Source organism: Colletes gigas, unplaced genomic scaffold (genome assembly GCF_013123115.1).
Source record: "Colletes gigas isolate AHSC1104 unplaced genomic scaffold, ASM1312311v1 Colletes_gigas_Sc00042, whole genome shotgun sequence".
NCBI classification, from domain to species: domain Eukaryota; kingdom Metazoa; phylum Arthropoda; class Insecta; order Hymenoptera; family Colletidae; genus Colletes; species Colletes gigas.
In genome coordinates, this window is record NW_025106671.1 from 179292 (window position 1) to 201674 (window position 22383).

General features: G+C 33.9%; 2 protein-coding genes across 3 annotated transcripts in view; one reads left to right on the forward strand and one right to left on the reverse strand.

Moving 5' to 3' along the window:
* Positions 1-285: 285 nt before the first annotated feature.
* On the forward strand, positions 286-6571 carry LOC122402941 (sialin). Its single transcript, XM_043406144.1, has 8 exons — positions 286-520; positions 3119-3351; positions 4008-4244; positions 4326-4410; positions 4490-4595; positions 5082-5355; positions 5492-5866; positions 6001-6571. The coding sequence occupies exons 1-8, from the start codon at positions 511-513 to the stop codon at positions 6238-6240; spliced, it is 1560 nt and encodes a 519-aa protein (XP_043262079.1). The 5' UTR covers positions 286-510; the 3' UTR covers positions 6241-6571.
* Positions 6572-18244: 11673 nt separating this feature from the next.
* The window catches only part of LOC122402932 (scavenger receptor class B member 1), a 50185-nt gene continuing 46046 nt past the window's right edge, over positions 18245-22383 (reverse strand). For both annotated transcript variants that reach the window (XM_043406133.1, XM_043406134.1), the window contains exons 7-10: positions 21077-21221; positions 20505-20759; positions 19952-20070; positions 18245-19387 (exon numbers count right to left, since the gene is read on the reverse strand). In XM_043406133.1, coding sequence (XP_043262068.1) covers positions 18956-19387; positions 19952-20070; positions 20505-20759; positions 21077-21221 — 951 coding nt within the window. In that variant the 3' untranslated portion in view covers positions 18245-18955. The remainder of the gene's footprint in view (positions 19388-19951; positions 20071-20504; positions 20760-21076; positions 21222-22383) is intronic.

Here is a 22383-nt window from a genome sequence, read left to right on the forward strand (position 1 = left end):
AAGTTGCTTCACGAACAAACTGATATCAAACGATGTATTTAAATACACATAGCATTCAAACGCATAGCTGAGTAATTAGTGCATAATAGATCACCGTGTAGGAGACATTGGTACGAAAACGCGCCGTCGAACCGAAAAAACTTAATTTCTAAAGAAACGCGCGGGACGCGTAATCACCGTTATCACGACTATTTCCGTACGGGTGGAGGTTCGCAGAAAGACTCCTCAGGGTTCGCGTGATTGCAATTGAATAACAGGCATGCAGTGTTCTCCGCGACACTAGATGAGTAACACACACTCATAGATACGCGACAACAAGCGAAACCTGTTAACGAAAAATGTTAACGTGAAGCCTGGTAACAGTTTCCACGAACGTAGAAATGCCAGGAGCAGTGGGTCTCGAAACGCAACAAAAAATCCAAAATCGAAAACATCGCGTTTGACCACCGTTCGTCTCGATCGATCTTCGAACACGTTCTGATTGGGATCACGAAAGTGAGAATCGAGAAAATGAGCAAAAGTAAGTAGAATGTTTTTTTTTTTTTTTGAGCTAATATGCGTGTCAAGATGATTTGAATATTTAAAAAATGAAGAAAATTTCACGAGAGATCTGTGGAAATTTTGAGATCTGAAATTGCAGAAGAATTTAATTAAATATGAAAGAATATCTTCTTTGGTTTATGAGTAGTTATTGACACTTTTGGAAAATACTTTTCCAATATTCGAATATTTCTATTTTCGAAATTAAAATTCTTTAAGTGCAGACTTTGTTCGTTGTTTGTTTTCAAGGTATTATTATAAATCTGTGATAGACACTATCTTATCGTAAATATGTAATAACAAGCAATTTAGATATGTTAATGGCTCGTTAGATCTTGTATCAGCAATATCTTACCCGAAGAGACTCGAAAATGATATTATCGTACATCTGGAACTATCACATTATTCGTTGATATCGTTCGATAAATTCCAGAGCCATGATAGTACTAATAGGTTGTTTTTTAGACAATATTCATTTTAGTCACTCTACTTTACGGTTACTTTGTCACCATTAATAAATATCAGTGTTGCTAGTGTAAATTTATCGACTTTAGGTAAAAATATAAATAAAAAAAGTCTTTCTCAAGAAATATTAAAATAAAGTTCTAATAAAATTCTAGCAAAATTTTAGTAAAATTCTAGTAAAGTTCTAATAAAGTTCTAGTAAAATTCTAGTAAAATTCTAGTAAAATTCTAGTAAAATTCTAATAAAATTCTAATAAAGCTCTAATAAAGCTCTAATAAAGTTCTAATAAAGTTCTAATAAAATTCTAATAAACTTCTAATAAACTTCTAATAAAATTCTAATAAAATTCTCATAAAATTCTTATAAATTTCTAATAAAATTCTAATAAAATTCTCATGAAATTCTAATAAAATTCTAATAAAATTCTCATGAAATTCTAATAAACTTCTCATAAACTGCTAATAAAATTCTCATAAAATTCTCATGAAATTCTAATAAAATTCTAATAAAATTCTAATAAAATTTTAATTAAATTCTACTAAAATTCTAATAAAAAAATTGTAATAAAATTGTAATAAAATTCTCATAAAATTCTAATAAAATTCTCATAAACTTCTAATAAACTTCTCATAAAATTCTCATAAAATTCTGATAAACTTCTAATAAGATTCTCATAAAATTCTCATAAAATTCTCATAAACTTCTAATAAAATTCTAATAAATTTCTAATAAAATGCCAATAAAATTCTAATAAAATTCTAATAAAATTCTCATAAACTTCTCATAAAATTCTCATAAAATTCTCATAAACTTCTAATAAAATTCTCATAAACTTCTAATAAAATTCTCATAAACATTTAATAAACTTCTCATAAAATTCTCATAAAATTCTGATAAACTTCTAATAAGATTCTTATAAAATTCGAATAAAATTCTAATAAAATTCTCATAAACTTCTCATAAACCTCCAATAAAATTCTCATACAACTTCTAATAAACTTCTCATAAAGTTCTCATAAAATTCTCATAAAATTCTACTAAAATTGTACTACAATTCTACTAAAATTCTAATGAAAAAATTCTTATAAAATTCTAATAAAATTCCAATAAAATTCTAATAAAATTCTAATAAAATTCTCATAAACTTCTAATAAAATTCTCATACAACTTCTAATAAACTTCTCATAAAATTCTCGTAAAATTCTCATAAACTTCTAATAAAATTCGAATAAAATTCTACTAAAATTTTACTAAAATTCTACTAAAATTTTACTAAAATTCTACTAAAATTCTACTAAAATTGTACTACAATTCTACTAAAATTCTAATCGAAAAATTCTTATAAAATTCCAATAAAATTCTAATAAAATTCTAATAAAATTCTCATACAACTTCTAATAAACTTCTCATAAAATTCTCGTAAAATTCTCATAAACTTCTAATAAAATTCTCATAAAATTCTCATAAAATTCTCATAAAATTCTCATAAACTTCTAATAAAATTCTGATAAACTTCTAATAGGATTCTCATAAAATTCTCATAAAATTCTCATAAACTTCTAATAAAATTCTCATAAAATTCTAATAAAATTCTAATAAAATTCTACTACAATTCTACTACAATTCTAATAAAAAAATTCATATAAAATTCCAATAGAATTCTAATAAAATTCTATTAAAATTCTAATAAAATTCTCATAAAATTCTAATAAATTTCTAATAAAATTCTAATAAAATTCTCATAAACTTCTAATAAAGTTCTCATAAAATTCTCATAGAATTCTACTCAAATTCTAATAAAAAAATTCTAATAAAATTCTAATAAAATTCCAATAAAATTCTGCACAAAATGTTTTCAACGTTACAATCAATTTATTGCAATTTTTCTGATTTCATGAATTTTGATGAACGATATTTACGTCTGATTTTCTCATTAGAATCAGAATGAGCAATTTATCATCGAGATTTCTCAATATTCATTCAAACATGCTCATTATTTCCGTTTCACAATTATCCTATACAGGGTGTACGTAATAACTGAACCGTGTAATTATTTTTTTAAAATAATATGCATAATTTTTGTGTGTAAAATTTGTTAAAATTTGTTTAAAGGGAAAGAAATGATAACATGCCGGGGTATACTATGGTACGTAGTGTTCTGTGGCTTCGCCATAAACTATATGCTGAGGATCAACTTGAATCTAACAATAGTGGCGATGGTGATGCCATATCCGAAAGCTGCTGCAGCTGCTCAATGCAACCACGAAAGTGTCAATAAAACGATCGATAATAATATCACTTTCACGGTTGCACCCCCCATTGCACCGCCCCTGGAGAATATTACGGTACGTGAATTTCTCCACCTCAAACTATACCTCGAAACGAGAGTGATTAACAAATCAGCGTATCATTATGTGGCAATACACTCAAAATAACTCGAATAACTTTTAAACTTTCCTACCTTCGCAATAAAAATTTATCTTTTGATTTAGTGGGTAGCTTTTGGTAGCAAATTTATGTTTCCACTTGTCATTTTTATTTGACAATATTGCGAAACAATCGACAGTCCAGACTGTCGAAACGTAATCGTTGACTATTTATAGCATCTAACTTTATTCTTTAAGAGGTACGAAATATAATCTGACGATAAAAACCATAATCTAGGGATTGTAAAATCGTGTTCGCGATACTACTCGCGTAATACGCTAAGCAATCATCGTGTTTGTATCACAATGTCATGAGATGGGATTATTTATACGGTCCTAATTGGGTTATCTAAAAATAAAAGAAATAATTGAAGCAACTGTTTTTAATAATGGACGAAATTTTTATGAAAATAATATTATTTTGAATAAAAATGGCAAGAACATTAATATTTAAAAATTCTAAGAAATAATAGAAAGCAGATGTGTTTATTTCAAAACAAAGTATTTAATAAATGACTGTATCTGAGAGTATTAATTAATTAATTAAATTTAATTCAATAATACTTTGTTTTTAGTACACTGACCGATTTAATTGGAACGAGTACCAGCAAGGTTTAGCTTTGGGAGCCTATTATTGGCTGCACTGGCTGTCTCAACTTCCTGGAGGACTATTAGCAAGGCGTTATGGGACAAAACTAGTTTTCGGTTTGGGGAACTTTGTAACAGCCATTTTGGGCTTTCTAATTCCATTTATGACACATTATCACCTCTATGCTCTCATTTTCTTGCGAGTTCTTCAGGGTCTAGTGGCGGTGAGTCAAAAATCACAAAAATGAATTTTCCCCCATTGAAATATTTCTTTTCTAACATTTCACTCTTTTGTAATCTTTCAGGGTGTCGTGTGGCCCGCCATGCACGATATGACAGCAAAGTGGATTCCCCCCATCGAGAGGAGCAAGTTTGTCAGCTCCTATTTGGGTAAGATCCATTAAACGATAATTTAACGCAAGAATAAATTCACAATTGGAGATAGATTTATTAACGCGTTACTTTCCAGGTAGTTCTGTCGGTGCAGCCATAACTTATCCACTTTGTGCAGCTGTCAGTAGCACGTTTGGCTGGGATGCTGCCTTTTACGTAACGTCTTTGCTAGGTGTAATTTGGTAATTCAAAGTTTCACAGATATCTTGTGTAAAAATCGAGAAAAAAATTTTACTGAGCGATTCTAGAGACCAAAATAAGACGAAAATAAAGAATACTAATTTGTTGATGGAGGCTTCGTTTAAAAGTTATTAACGTTTAAAGTTGAAGTGTAAAACGAGAACCGCGCGCTTTGCACATTTTAACTTTAAATGTTAATAACTCTTCAACGAAGCCTCAATTAAAAAATTACTATTTTTGATTTTCGTCTTATTTTGTCCCCAAGAACCCCCCACAGTAGTGCCCACTTAAGTGACCGCGACCGCGACTGGTCCCAAGCGTGGTCAATTAAGTGGGCACTACTGTGGGGGATTCTAGGGGACAAAATAAGACGAAAATGAAGAATAGTAATTTTTTAATTATTCAGTTTTGATCTGCAACAAAGTGTGTAACGCTTGGATAAAGTTTTTTGTATTTATTTATTTAATAAAAATACCAAAATTTCGTAGGTACTGTGCCTGGCTATTTCTGGTATACGATTCCCCTCAGCAGCATCCTCGAATATCTGACGAGGAAAAGAAATATATATTAGATAATCTGGGTGAATCAGTCGAGGAAACTGTCGACGAGGAAAAGCCTAAAATACCTTGGAAATCCATATGGCTGTCGGGTCCAGTTTGGATCACTATCACTGCACACTGGGGCAGTGGGTGGGGTTTTCTCACTTTGATGACTCAGACACCGAGTTACTTCAATTTCGTTCACGGTTGGAACATCAACGCGGTAAACACAAACATTGTTACATCAAAATTTTATTTGCTACTGTTCACAAAAATTGGCTTACGAATTTAATAACAATACAGATTTACGAACGTACAGAATTTAGAAGAAATTGATTTTGATGAATTTTTGCTCGCAGACTGGACTCATTTCCGGTGCTCCCCACCTACTGAGGATGATTTTCTCGTACTACTTCTCGATTATGTGTGACTGGCTTCTGCGTACCAAGAGAATGAGCTTGACGAACGTTAGGAAACTGGCGACGTTTGTTTGCACGGCTGTGCAAGGCGCGTTCATCCTAATTTTGGGTTTCAGTGGGTGTGAACCGATACTTGCAGTGATCTTTATGATGGCGGGAACTGCCGCGAACGGTGCAATTTCCGCCTCCACGTTAGCAAACTTCGTAGATCTCAGTCCAAATTATGCTAGCGTTCTTCTTGGCTTCTGTGGAATGATAGTCATATGGTGTGGTTTCATCTCGCCAGCAGTCGTTGGAGCTCTAACCAATAACAATGTAAGTAACCAACTTGCCTTATAAATCGATAGGAATTGCTAAAAGAAAGGAAAGGAAATCTTCAATCTTCGATATCTGTAAAAGACGAGAAAAAAGGTGAGAAATGATAGAAAAATTTATTTTCCCCCCTTTAGCAAACTATAGCACAGTGGCGTATAGTATTTATCATAGCTGCTGCCAACTCTATCGCTGGAGCAGTCGTGTATATGCTGTTTGGAACATCGAAGGAACAGTCCTGGAACAAATCAGAAAAATCGAATGTAGAATCTGGACGAGAAATGCAGAAGTTAACAACGGTGCCAGTTATAAAATGCGATGATGCAGAGGAGAGGACAGAGGCGGCAGAAAAGAATGGGATGATTGAAAGTAAATAAAAGCACACAGAAGAGGTATAAAATTGTCAGAAACAACGTAAGAATGAAGAACTTCCCGGGAGCAGCCACGGAGGGCGCTTAATTATTCGTGATATTAACAAAATCGCGTGCATCTATGTTGAGAAATACGCAACACTACTTTTAATAACAAACCTGAGCCATTCGAGGCTCTGTGAAGTCAGCTGCATCTTGATCCTGAAGTAGCAGTGGCCAGCTTGAAATTTTGGGCATTAAATCGCAACACTAATTAATGAAAAACGCGATAAATCAAGATCGCAACGCTAATTTATAATGGAAAAATTACAAACGCGATTTGTAAGAATAAAAGCAACCGCGAATGGTGATTATTCGCAACGCTACCCTGAAAAGTAAACGCGAAAAATAGTAATTCGCAACGCTAAGAGCAAACCGATCGGTGCATTCGCGACACTATTCTTAAATAGCAATAAATGTAATCGCGTATGGAATTCGCAACACTACCCTGAAAAGGATACGCGAAAAATAGGAATTCGAAACTCTACAAGCAAACGCGATTATTGCATATTTTTCGCAACTCTATTTTTAATGAAAATGTTATATTTATGTCTCGCAACGCTAATGAAAATCGCGTATTGCCCAAAAATACTGGCTCAGGTGCTGGTGTCCTCAGTGGTGGATGTAAATACACATGCATAAAATAAACTAACTACTTCAAACTACGATAGAGTGGCACATGTGGGATGAAGCTAGACATTTTAAATAACGCAACGCTAAGGGGGCAAACAACGCGATAAATCAGAATCGCAACGCTAATTTATAATAGAAAAATTCCAAAACGCGACTTGCAACAACAAAAGCAATCGCGAATGGTAATTATTCGCAACGCTACCCTGAAAAGCAAACGCGAAAAATAGTGATACGTGACTCTAATAGCAATCGCGTTTACTAATAATTCGCTACGCTATTTTTAAAGCAAACTCCCGGTTCCTAGGTTTGCATAAAGACAATCGCGAATCGTGTTTAGTCGCAACACTTACATATCAACGCGATTAATATTTATTCGCAACTCTACGAGCAAACGCGGACATTGTATATTATTCGCAACTCTAACTTTAATCAGGGGTTAATTGTACATGTGAATGCACACGTACTGGCCACAAAATGAACTAACTACTACTATTACTACAGTTAGGGTAGAATTTGGGCATTGATAATATCGCAACGCTAAAGAAAAAATCGCACGATTAATCAAGAACGCAACGCTAATTTATGATATGAAAATTGCAAACGCGGTTAATGTACATTATATAAAACAGTTATAAAGCTATCGCGAATTGTATTATTCGCAACTCTACCCTGAAAAAGAAACGCGAATAGTAACAATTCGCAACACTAAAATCAAACGCGATTATTGCATATTCGCAACTCTATATTTGACTGAAAAAGCTATTAACACGCTGACTGCCACGTTTAAACAAATTATAGTATGAAAAGTATAGATATATTAACATATTCAGTGATGTTACTTTATAATTATATTACAAATATTAGAGTTCGATTGTTCAAAGTATTATTAAAGAGTCAATGTAAGATTGGAATGGCAGTAAACATGTTAATATTAATATATAAACCGCGAGTTGAACTGATGGCTGGCATGTATGGTGCAATCATGTACAAAAGTACATGCATACGTGAGCTAGTAAAAGAAACAAATTAACTACAACTACAGGCAAGTACAGTGACAAAGTAGTAACATTAATGACTTTCCATCCTCATTCAAAAATGAAGATCAAGAGCCATTCGTTGCAGCCCACTCTTGAAACAGTTTGTCAGGGCCTCTTCGACTCCATCGAGTCTTTTCTTTCTTCGGCGGTCCTGCCAAAGCCTGAAACTTAAAACTAGGCTCGAGATTCCGTGCAATACGCAATCGTCCAACAATTCAAGGAATTGTTATCGGACCACGTGTGGAGAAACTCGAGCGGGACGAGCGTTTCGAGGGGGACTAACCACGACCGCGAACGCGAAGAGCGACTTTGAAGTCGCAACGATTTCAAGAATGGAAAGTAACACCAAAACAAACGGTAAAAACCATATGAATTGGCTAACTTTTCAACTCTCGAAATCGTAACTACAGGTACAGGACTGCCACGCGAAAACGTGCCTACCCGAGTGACTTAATGTGGACAGCCCTGCCCTGACCCTACCTACTTAGGTCTAAACACACACACCAGAGTATAAGTGACCTACCTACCTAACGCTGTATTTAAAAAATTGCAAAACTCATTCTCGCAAACATACACTCCACGGTTCTCATTCTCAATGTCCGGGCGCGACCTAAACTAGAGGGGACTCCCCGGGGTTCCCCCGACACCCGGACACAACCTCATTCATACTCTAAATGTACGTACCATTTCCTGAAACCGACTGACAAAGACTAATGACCATTGCGTTTTTCTATTGTATACATAAACATTCATATAGGACGTCTCAATCTATGTAATATCGTCTTCAATGAAATATATTGTATACATGTATGATTATATAAAATTGAAAAGCTAATTTATTAAGCACTTTATAATATTTCTGTCGCGAGTGCAATATCAAGAATTGTTGTATAAATAGTAAATGGAAATTTAATATTGTTTTTATAATTGATAGAAATTTAATGTTACAAAATTCTGTATGTAAATTATAATTATAAAAAACTTCTGAAACGGCGCACTTCCCACAACCTAACCACACACACATATGTGGAAAGTACATCGTGCACGATACACCAGCCAATGTCAGTCGCCAATATATTATTAGAAATTGTTATAAACTAAGTCATCGTGCCCGTTGCCTTCGCTCATGCAAATAGCACCTGAGCATGTGCATGAGTTTAGGCAACAAACATGGAATAATAACCTGAAAATCCTGACTAGGAACAATGATTAATAAATAATAGAGACGGTACTTTTAATTTCATTTGTAGGTAGGATAAGGAGAACTTTTATTTGTGATATATTAAAAGCAAAAATCGTTACTATTAAAATATGAAAAATAAGAAAAATGTTATTATTAAACAAAAATTATTGTAATTTAAATGTAATTATGTAAAAGGAAAAACTTTAATAAAGATTTTATGATAAAATAATTTGCATTGAAACTTTTAGATATATAATTTAAATAAATTTATTGAGTTATTAATTTAAATATTGAGATATTCTCAGTAGATTCAGTTCTCAAAGTAAATTTTTCAAAAAATGAAACCAAAATACAATGCATTTTACTTTGAGCAGAAAATCTACCAAACGCGAAATGCCTTCTTGCACTTAAAATACATCATGTGATGTATCAATTAAGGAAACAATTAATATTTAATAATATATGTTTCATATACGACCAGTATTGTGAGAATCATCATTTTATAATTAAGGCAAAAAACAAGAAAAGAAAATAAATATTTAGCATCCATATTTTAATATCTATTCAATCATATGATGATGAAAATATTTAATATATTTTCATTTATAAATATTCTTATGAAAAGTTATTTGATTCTCTAAAAAGCATTTATTTATGATATTTAAAAAACCCGGAGTGCAAGAAGAGCCTAGCCTGAAATAACAAAATATAACAATAATTGTTACTACTCACGGGTATGATTTATACCCGCGGTCACTATACTTGCCAAAGATAGTATCTACGTATACAACCGGTCACCCGTGTTGATACGGACCTTTCGTCCTACAACATGATTGGGGACCGGAGGAATAAAAATTGCATGCAACTCACAGTTCGCAGACTATGATGGAGAATTCCTCTGGGACGAGTCCACGACGATGATGCTGCCCAATCGAAGTCGTTGGAGAAGTCGTCTGCATGCTCCTGTTGGTCTGCAAAACGTGAGGACGAAATCCAGGAACTGTAAAGAACAAGAAAAGAAATTATTATCCATCGTAAAGATTATAGAAATTTCATAATTTAATATAATGGACTCTACGTTCAAAACTAATCACGGGTTTTTGATAATTTAAACAAAATTTAATAATATCATTTTTTTCTAAAAGTGCATAGAAAAATGTAGTATGATACTTACGTTTTTTGGTCGTGAAGCATCGTCCATAATTCATGTCCCGTGATGATTGACTGACTCTAATACCGGTAACGAATAATTCAAAATTTGGAAACAGAAATTGTTCAAGACTATGAGAGAATAATAAATTAACGCGACCGTAAATTCATATCGGCGAACAAATGAGTTTACTTTCGCGATTTATAAATCAAGGTGAGCACCGATGCTCTGGACAGAATTTACGAATGCGTATCAAACACTGACTCGACCTTCGCGTGTACCTAAACAGTAAACGAAACTCTACTCGAAGCAACTGTGCTTCGAAAACCAACAAACTTATCTACGCAACAATCACCGATTCTACCGATCGCATTGCACGCGGTCATAAAAAATTCTGAAAGAATGATTGAGATTAGAAATGAAAAATAAGTAACCTCACAGACTTGTCCATTTATCGATTTAATGCTAAATTCAATACTAAATCGATGAAGAGACAACAATGTATAAACATGTTTAACAAATAAAGTAAATGTTACCAATATTCGATTCAACATTTCTTCGATTCGAAGTTTCTGACCATGTCGGCCATTTTGTACCGGCAACGTCCCTCTCGAATTGCAACAAAATCTGAAACAGAAAAAAAGGACAAATTTCGATGAAATACGTTCAAATAATTGTACCTAGATGTTAATTAAGCATCCGTAAAGAGTAAGGGAGTGTATTGAGAACAATTAGAAACATTTAGATTGAAATAAGGAAAGAAATGTACCTGATTTGGTGCGCAGCTATCAACGCGTCTGACTCCACCAATTTCAAGAGAAGGAATGGCGGACCCAACCGTCGGTTGCGAATAAGTGGTGGGGGTAGGGTGCGCGAGTCACGTAGGACATCGTCTCGACTCTCGATGGTATATTTAAAAGAAAAGTTGTGACTTATATCTCGAATAATTCATAATAATTACAGTAAATATCGAAAATAAATAAAATAATTACAAAATTATACCAAATAAACAATTTGTTACTTAATAATTTTTATCGATATATTCCTGTGACGTCACGACGCGGATCAGCCATCTATCGATACATTCGATATATTCGATACTGTCTCTTAAAGATGAAATATTAACAAATGAATTTTTTACAGTTACTATTGTCGACTTTAATAAATAAAATGCACATGTTTCCCTCATTTATGTTTCTTAACCGTAAGAAACAGAAAATATTTATAGAATACACAAGAAAATTTATTTTTCACGTTTCTAATTTGCGACTTAGGTTTTCAACTCTCACTAAATGACTGTTGTAATTTAGTTTACGTCTGTATTTATTTCTTACGTGTTATAGAATATTTTTTGAAAGTAATAATATTCTTACCGGCGAACAGACGATGTTATTTTCGCGATTTATAAATCGGAGAGAACACCGATGCTCTGAACGGAATTTACGAATGCGTAGACAACACTGCTTCGACCTTTGCGTATACCTAAACAGTAAACGAAACTCTACTCGAAGCAACTGTGCCTCGAAAACCAACAAACTATTCTACGCAACGATCACTTATTCTACTGACAGCATTGCACGCGATCATAATTTCTAAAAGAAAAATTGGGATTGGGTGGTTATACTTTCTCAAAGCAGTCTCTCATTGGCCACCCTGGACACCGATTATCGATCTGTCGCGCGATATATAAATAACTAGATCCATTAAAAAATATTAATTCTAACTATTCAAACATTTAAACATTAACTTTCAATCTAAATTTCAATCGTCTTCTCATATAAATGTTCTATTTGTATAGCGTATACTGTCTAAAATTATTTGTTTTAAATTTCACTAGATTGATATAAAATTCGATCTTGATTCTGAGTCGATAACAGTGCATTTGGCACTGGAGTGGTAAGGAAAACGGACTATATGCAGCGCGGACTATTAGTCGGTGGTTGCAGGCATAAACGAACTATAGAGAAGACGAGACAAGTTAAATTTTTTTCGGAACGTATAGATTTAAGGCGCTGGCAATGCGTAGTATACATAGACGCGTAAACCAATTCTTTATCGCGTCACGCAACAACGAATTCGTGAGCCCAGCTCCAAGGTGACGACGAGAGGCTCGCGACCGAGAACATAAACAGAGATCGACCGAGCGTTCAGAAGACAAAAAGCATCGGATCGGATTACTATCACTGGCATACGATTGCTAGCAACGGTACGAATAACATTACTTCCAAAAATATTCCAGAACACGCAAGAAATACGTACAGACGAGTAATATATTACAAAAGACATTTAGCGAGAGTCACTAACCTACGTCGTAAAGTACATACATAGTGAAAAATAAACGTTTCTGTGTATTCTACACGTTTAAACAATACATTTCATTTATTAAAAATAACAATAGTAACTGTAAAAAATTCATTTGTTAATATTTCATCTTTAAGAGACAGTATCGAATATATCGAATGTATCGATAGGCGGCTGATTTGCATTGACGTCACCAGAGTATATCGATGATAAATTATTAAGTAAGAAATTGTTTATTTGGTATCATTTTGTATTTATTTTATTTATTTTGTGTATTTACTGTAATTATTATCAATTATTCGAGATATAAGACACAACTTTTCTTTTAAGCGTAACATCGAGAATCGAGATGTTGGACTACGTGACCAGCGCACCCTATCCCCACCACTTATTCGCGACTCGCGCTTGGGTCCGCCATTCCTTCTCTCGAAATTGGGGGAGACAGACGCGTTGATAGCTGCGCGACAAATCTGGTACATTTCTTTGCATATTCTGATCTAAATGTTTCTAATTGCTCTCAATACTCTCCCTTACTCTTTGCGGGTGCTTAATTAACATCTAGGTACAATTATTTGAACGTATTTCATCGAAATTTGTCCTTTTTTTCTGTTTCAGATTTTGTTGCAAATCGAGAGGGACGCTAACGGAACAAAATGGCCGACTTGGATAGAAACTTCGAATCGAAGAAATGTTGAATCGAATATTGGTAACATTTAACTTTATTTGTTAAATATGTTTATACATTGTTGCCTTTTCATCGATTTAGTATTGAATTTAGCATTAAATCGATAAATGGACAAGTCTGTGAGGTTACTTATTTTTCATTTCTAATCTCAATCGTTCTTTCAGAATTTTTTATGACCGCGTGCAATGCGGTCGGTAGAATCGGTGATTGTTGCGTAGATAAGTTTGTTGGTTTTCGAAGCACAGTTGCTTCGAGTAGAGTTTCGTTTACTGTTTAGGTACACGCAGAGGTCGAGTCAGTGTTTGCTACGCATTCGTAAATTCTGTTCAGAGCATCGGTGCTCACCTTGATTTATTAATCGCGAAAGTAAACTCATTTGTTCGCCGATATGAATTTACGGTCGCGTTAATTTATTATTCTCTCATAGTCTTGAACAATTTCTGTTTCCAAATTTTGAATTATTCGTTACCGGTATTAGAGTCAGTCAATCATCACGGGACATGAATTATGGACGACGCTTCACGACCAAAAAACGTAAGTATCACACTACATTTTTCTATGCACTTTTAGAAAAAAATGATATTATTAAATTTTGTTTAAATTATCAAAAACCCGTGATTAGTTTTGAACGTAGAGTCCATTATATTAAATTATGAAATTTCTATAATCTTTACGATGGATAATAATTTCTTTTCTTGTTCTTTACAGTTCCTGGATTTCGTCCTTACGTTTTGCTGACCAACAGGACCATGCGGACGACTTCTCCAACGACTTCGATTGGGCAGCATCATCGTCGTGGACTCGTCCCAGAGGAATTCTCCATCATAGTCTGCGAACTGTGAGTTGCATGCAATTTTTATTCCTCCGGTCCCCAATCATGTTGTAGGACGAAAGGTCCGTATCAACACGGGTGACCGGTTGTATACGTAGATATTATCTTTGGCAAGTATAGTGACCGCGGGTATAAATCATACCCGTGAGTAGTAACAATTATTGTTATATTTTGTTAGTTCAGGCTAGGCTCTTCTTGCACTCCGGGTTTTTTAAATATCATAAATAAATGCTTTTTAGAGAATCAAATAATTTTTCATAAGAATATTTATAAATGAAAATATATTAAATATTTTCATCATCATATGATTGAATAGATATTAAAATATGGATGTTACATATTTATTTTCTTTACTTGTTTTTTACCTTCATTATAAAATGATGATTCTAACAATACTGGTCGTATATGGAATATATATTATTGAATTTCAATTGTTTCCTTGATTAATACATCACATGATGTATTTTAAGTGCAAGAAGGCATTTCGCGTTTGGTAGATTTTCTTCTCAAAGTAAAATGCATTGTATTCTGGCTTCATCTTCTGAAAAATTTACTTTGAGGGCAGAATCGACCGGGAATAGTTGAATATTTAAATTAATAATTCAATAAATTTGTTTTAATTATATATTTAAAAGTTTCAATGTAAATTATTTTATCATAAAATCTTTATTAAAGTTTCTCCTTTTACATAATTGCATTTCAATTACAATAATTTTTGTGTTATTATAACATTTTTCTTATTTTTCATATTTTGATAGTATCGTTTTTCCTTTTAAAATACCACAAATAAAAGTTCTCCTTATCCTAACTACAAATGAAATAAAAAGTACCGTCTCTGTTATTTATTAATCACTGTCCCTCCTCAGGATTTTCAGGTTATTATTCCATGTTCGTTGCCTAAACTCATGCACATGCTCAGGTGCTATTTGCATGAGCGAAGGCAACGGGCACGATGACTTAGTTTATAACAATTTCTAATAATATATTGGCGACTGACATTGGCTGGTGTATCGTGCACGGTGTACTTTCCACATATGTGTGTGTGGTTAGGTTGTGGGAAGTGCGCCGATTCAGAAGTTTTTTATAATTATAACTTACATACAGAATTTTGTAACATTAGATTTCTATCAGTTATAATAACAATATTAAATTTCCATTTACCATTTATACAATAATTCTTGATATTGCACTCGCGACAGAAATATTATAAAGTGCTTAATAAATTAGCTTTTCAATTTTATATAATCATACATGTATACAATATAATTCATTGAAGACGATATTACATAGATTGAGACGTCCTATATGAATGTTTATGTATACAATAGAAATACGCAATGGTCACTAGTCTTTGTCAGTCGGTTTCAGGAAATGGTACGTACATTTAGAGTATGAATGAGGTTGTGTCCGGGTGTCGGGGGAACCCCGGGGAGTCCCCTCTAGTTTAGGTCGCGCCCGGACATTGAGAATGAGAACCGTGGAGTGTATGTTTGCGAGAATGAGTTTTGCAATTTTTTAAATACAGCGTTAGGTAGGTAGGTCACTTATTCGCTGGTGTGTGTGTTTAGACCTAAGTAGGTAGGGTCAGGGCAGGACGGCCACATTAAATCACTCGGGTGGGCATGTTTTCGCGTGGCAGTCCTGTTCCTGTAGTTACGATTTCGAGAGTTGGAAAGTTAGCCAATTCATACTGTTTTTACCGTTTGTTTTGGTGTTACTTTCCACTCTTGAAATCGCTGCGACTTCAAAGTCGCTCTTCGCGTTCGCGGTCGTGGTTAGTCCCCCTCAAAACGCTCGTCCCGCTCGAGTTTCTCCACACGTGGTCCGATAACAATTCCTTGAATTGTTGGAAGACGGCGTATTGCACGGGATCTCGAGCCTAGTATTAAGTTTCAGGCTTTGGCAGGACCGCCGAAGAAAGAAAAGACTCGATGGAGTCGAAGAGGCCCTGACAAACTGTTTCAAGAGTGGGCTGCAACGAATGGCTCTTGATCTTCATCTTTGAATGAGGATGGAAAGTCATTAATGTTACTACTTTGTCACTGTACTTGCCTGTAGTTGTAGTTAATTTGTTTCTTTTACTAGCTCACGTATGCATGTACTTTTGTACATGATTGCACCATACATGCCAGCCATCAGTTCAACTCGCGGTTTATATATTAATATTAACATGTTTACTGCCATTCCAATCTTACATTGACTCTTTAATAATACTTTGAACAATCGAACTCTAATATTTGTAATATAATTATAAAGTAACATCACTGAATATGTTAATATATCTATACTTTTCATACTATAATTTGTTTAAACGTGGCAGTCAGCGTGTTAATAGCTTTTTCAGTCAAATATAGAGTTGCGAATATTCAATAATCGCGTTTGATTTTAGTGTTGCGAATTGTTACTATTCGCGTTTCTTTTTCAGGGTAGAGTTGCGAATAATACAATTCGCGATAGCTTTATAACTGTTTTATATAATGTATATTAACCGCGTTTGCAATTTTCATATCATAAATTAGCGTTGCGTTCTTGATTAATCGTGCGATTTTTTCTTTAACGTTGCGATATTATCAATGCCCAAATTCTACCCTAACTGTAGTAATAGTAGTAGTTAGTTCATTTTGTGGCCAGTACGTGTGCATTCACACGTACAATTAACCCCTGATTAAAGTTAGAGTTGCGAATAATATACAATGTTCGCGCTTGCTCGTAGAGTTGCGAATAAATATTTATCGCGTTGATATGTAAGTGTTGCGACCAAAAACACGATTCGCGATTGTCTTTATGCAAACCTAGGAACCGGGAGTTTGCTTTAAAAATAGCGTTGCGAATTATTAGCAAACGCGATTGCTATTAGAGTCGCGTATCACTATTTTTCGCGTTTGCTTTTCAGGGTAGCGTTGCGAACAATTACCATTCGTGATTGCTTTTGTTGTTGCAAGTCGCGTTTTGGAATTTTTCTATTATAAATTAGCGTTGCGATTCTGATTTATCGCGTTGTTTGCCCCCTTAGCGTTGCGTTATTTAAAATGTCTAGCTTCATCCCACATGTGCCACTCTATCGTAGTTTGAAGTAGTTAGTTTATTTTATGCATGTGTATTTACATCCACCACTGAGGACACCAGCACCTGAGCCAGTATTTTTGGGCAATACGCGATTTTCATTAGCGTTGCGAGCCATAAATATAACATTTTCATTAAAAATAGAGTTGCGAAAAATATGCAATAATCGCGTTTGCTTGTAGAGTTTCGAATTCCTATTTTTCGCGTATCCTTTTCAGGGTAGTGTTGCGAATTCCATACGCGATTACTTTTATTGTTATTTAAAAATAGTGTCGCGAATGCATCGATCGGTTTGCTCTTAGCGTTGCGAATTACTATTTTTCGCGTTTACTTTTCAGGGTAGCGTTGCGTATAATCACCATTCGCGGTTGCTTTTATTCTTACAAATCGCGTTTGTAATTTTTCCATTATAAATTAGCGTTGCGATCTTGATTTATCGCGTTTTTCATTAATTAGTGTTGCGATTTAATGCCCAAAATTTGACGCTGGCCACTGCTACTTCAGGATCACGATGCAGCTAAGTTCACAAAGCCTCAAATGGCTCAGGTTTGTTATTAAAAGTAGTGTTGCGTATTTCTCAACATAGATGCACACGATTTTGTTAATATCACGAATAATTAAGCGCCCTTCGTGGCTGCTCCCGGGAAGTTCTCTATTTTTACGTAAAATGACGCATCTCGCGATTGTTTTTGAGTATTATTTAATTAATAAATCAGAGTTGCGTTTGATAAAGCGCCCTAAGCGGCTGCTCTCGCGAGATTTTTCTATTTTCTATTTTATAAATCAGTGTTGCGATGTGAAAAATGTTCCACTTTCGGTTTGTTTTAATTACAAGTGGAACATACTTTCTTCCTGTACTTCAAAGTACATTTCATACCTGAAAAAAACATATTTCATTTTTCATAATATTCTGCGTTGTACTGTTTGGAATTTTAAGCTATAAAGTACTTGAAGTTTTATTATTAAATTTTATTTTCAATAATAGTTCCATTTACATGCTAACGAATTACTTAAAATATACAGGAGCACAAAATGCACGCACCTTTCTAAACATCTAGAAATCATACCGTGCTTGAATGTATTACTTACTTTCAAAATTAAAAAAATTTCGCCAAACATACTTTCCCATACAATAGCGTTTCTTAAAAATAAATTCATGATTCGTAGGAGCCCAATAAATAAGACAGTTCCAGTAAAGAAAGTATATTCTTTATAATAGTTTCTACAGAATTGTATTAACTAATTACTCTTATTTCGTTTAATATTCCACTCTTCCATCGGATGGACGTTACTGGTCACAGAGTGTTAAATATCACGTATGATCTTACATACGTTTTCACGCAAACCTCTCGTTATTAAAAAATGTTAGCAACAGTGATTTTCAACCACAATATTCGATGATCCCAATTACGTAGTTCTAGATTAGAATTTTCAAATATCGATCTCATTTACGAGTGAACGTTGGATTCGTTCAAGCACGATAGATTTTGTACCGCAATTGTTTACTGGCGATATAAATTACAAAAAAAAAAAGAAGGTGAAATCACAGATACAGACAAAAATTACGTAACATCGAACGCAGTTCGCAGAGAAAAAGATCGGTTTGCCAAATAGCGTGCTGTTGCAACTGATACTCGTCGTCCTCTTGTTCTCTTCAGGTAATTGGAAGGAAAACTTTGGTGTACAAGTGTTAAACGATTGAACACTTATGTTTCAACGCCGCAGAACGCATTGTATGTACATACTTAAAACGTATTTTTTGGAGATTATCCCGAAAAAATTGTTACTAACGGGGGCTCTATACCCCTATCCTCTCCGTTTTCTCGGTGTCGCTGTTGCTCAGCAAAACGTACGGGTCCCGTGTCGTTAACAATTTGTGCTGTCCATTCACTAACAACGTCGAGCCTCTTCTGATTGTTCGTTTGCCTAATTCGATCGCCTCGTGTGTGAACACCGCGTTGTTGTAGACCTTCGCGGAGACAGTGATTATGATTATTATACCGACTAGAATGAAACCGTACGAGGTACAGGGCACTGCGATATCGCTGAACGTTGTCGCTAGATAGATCCATCTTCTGATGGAGGGTGTCAGTTCCTCGATTCCCTCTTCGAGCCACATAATTGGAAAAACAGCGTCCGGAAAATTTGACACGACGCCAATGTGAGGCTGGTGTTCGATTTTTAAGTTCAATTGCAGTCGGACTTTTCCCTCCAGAGGCACGCCAAGTTTCTTTAAAAAATAAAAAAATTTAATGGGGGATTCTGGGGGCCAAAATAAGACGAAAATGAAGAATAACAATTTTTTGATTGAGGCTTTTTTGAGAAGTTATTAACGTTTAAAGTTGGTCTGTGAACAGTTGCGCGCGCATGTCTCACTCGTAAGACTCGAAACTTTAGACGTTAATAACTTTTTAAGGAAGCCTAAATTAACAAATTGGTATTCTTGATTTTCGTCTTATTTTGGCTCCTAGAATCCCCCACAGTAGTGCCCACTTAAATGACCACGCTTGGAACCAGTCGCGGTCACAGTCACTTAAGTGGGCACTACTGTGGGGGATTCTGGAGGCCAAAATAAGACGAAAATGAAGAATAACAATTTTTTGATTGAGGCTTCTTTAAGAAGTTATTAACGTTTGAAGTTGAAGTGTGAACAGCTCTGCGCGCGCATGTCTCACTCGTAAATTAACAAATTGGTATTCTTGATTTTCGTCTTATTTTGGCCCCTAGAATCGACCATTAAAATTTTTCCCAGGGATGACCTTGTGTTATTTTTCGAGGATTATTAGAAAATTACCGATTGAATTTTGAAGTACGTTCCATGCAGTTCTTTGTCCGGTTTTAATCCCTCGACCGCGTCCAGTAATTTGGGATCTGCTTTGTAGAAATGTGGGAAGGAGAGGTAAACTGGCGCGCCTGAAAATTAAAAAATAATCGTAAAAATGTATTTACGGTGTCCATTTAAAATACACCTAGTAATTTAGTCGAGTTAACAGATCTTGAAATTTGAGGTAAATGGAAATTTAGTATTTAGGTAGTAGTCATACCTGGGAAAAATTTTAATGAGAGATTCTAGGGACCAAAATAAGTCGAAAATCAAGAATAGTAATTTTTTAATTGAGGCTCCGTTAAGAAGTTATTAACGTTTAAAGTTCCGCCTGTAGAACGACAATGCGTGCGCGCGCACTTTAGCTTTAAACGTTAATAACTTTTTAACGGAGCCTCAATTAAAAAATTGCTATTCTTGATTTTCGTCTTATTTTGGGCTCTAGAATCTCTCATTAAAATTTTTTTTAGGGTTGACCTAACATCCTATAAATAATTGTATTATTTCGGTTTATTATACGTACTGTATTGGCAAGGACTGATATTTTGGAGTCCGTACGAGGAACACGTTGACACCTCATCTTCGCAGAAGCATTCGTTTTCCGGAGTGGTTTCATTGGGTTGTCCAAAAACCGTGTCAGCGGGCGTGTAATAGTCTGCTTTTATTCCTGATTTTTCGGTGGGCCCGCGATATTGTAGAGGCAAGGTGCGGCAAATGTCTTTGTCCCAGAGATGAATAATATCTGCGCCAGTTTTCTCACGAGGTGGGAAAAAGGATCCTACAATTAATCAATTTTATATTATATTTTGTTAATATGTAGCTTGCATATGAATTTCACAGTGAAAAATAGAGTTTTAAATAGAATGGAAATTATTTCATTCATTGTACAATCAATTTAGAGCCAAATCGATTAACTCCACCTTTTTGAATTTTTTTTAATTTCAATTTCAGAGAATTTAATTGAATCCTAATTTTTTTATATTTATAATAAATTTCCAGTTATTGAGTTTGATGAAGTTAATCGATTTAACGTTAAATAATTAAAGATATCTCGGAGTGTCCTGGTAATATTTTATATTAATCGATCATATTTACCTTCCGAAGCACGAATAGAATTGCAAGGTGCATTCGACCAATAGGGCAAACGATCCAATCCATTCAATCGATTTATTAATCCGAACTCCTTCATGTCTGTGTGACCCGTAAAAATAGTAGACACTTCGTTTAATGTACCATTTCTCTGTAATTAAAATTGTTATCACCTTCGTCGATCAACTTAAAGATAATTCGATACATATTTTGTGAATTTAAAATTTTAAAATGAATGTCATTTTTCCCAATAGTTTGCAAAAATTTATTCGAAAGTTGAAATTATTCTTTTGTTTATGGAATAAATTTTATCCTTGCGAGGTTCTTCGAAAGAAAAATATTTCAATTTAATTTCACAACCTACAACTAATAAATAGACTGTGGATATTTGTTGCAAATTCATATTTTTATTAATAGAATTAATGAAATAGAAGCTTTGCAATTGTCTAAAACCCTAAATATATAATAATTATTTTAGTTAATCTAACTTTAAAGTGTTGCCATCTTTTGAATTATCGACTTCTTTCTTTTGCTTCAATAATAGCTATAGTTATAGGTAAGAATCTTTTAGGTATTTTTTTCAAACAAATGGAATGGCTGAATTTATGGACCTTTTTTAAAATCGACTATCTTTGAAAATATACAGTGCCATCAATTTTAATTTTATTAAGCTTAAAAAATTTTGAAATATTACTTAAATATATATAAATAAATTCTGTAAATTTGACTGGAAAAAGTCTCATAGTTTATCCACAAAAAATTCTCTAATAAAGTCTAAAATACACTAGTATGAAATGCATTTTAAGATTGACAATGTTTGAGAATATACAGTGTCGCCAATTGTTACTTTCTTGAGCCCAAAAAATTTTAAAATATCATTGAACTATATATAAATGATCCCTGCAAATTTGATTTTAAAAGGTCTTATAGTTTATCCACCAAAAATTCTCCAAGAAAGTCTACAATAATGCATTTCATATTAGTGCATTTTAAAATCAACTACGTTTGAAAATATACAGTGGCATCAATTTTAACTTCTTTTGGCCCAAAAAATTTGAAAGTATCACTTCAATATTCATAAATAAACCCTGTAAATTTGACTTCAAAAGGTCTTATAGTTTATCCACAAAAAATTCTCCAAGAACGTCTAAAAAAATGCACTTTATACTAGTGCATTTCAAAATCGTCTATGTTTGAAAATATACAGTGCCCTCAATTTTAGCTTTTTTTGGCCCAAAAAATTTGAAAGTATCACTCCAATATCTATAATTAAACTCTGTAAATTTGGTTGCAAAAGGTTTCATAGTTTATTC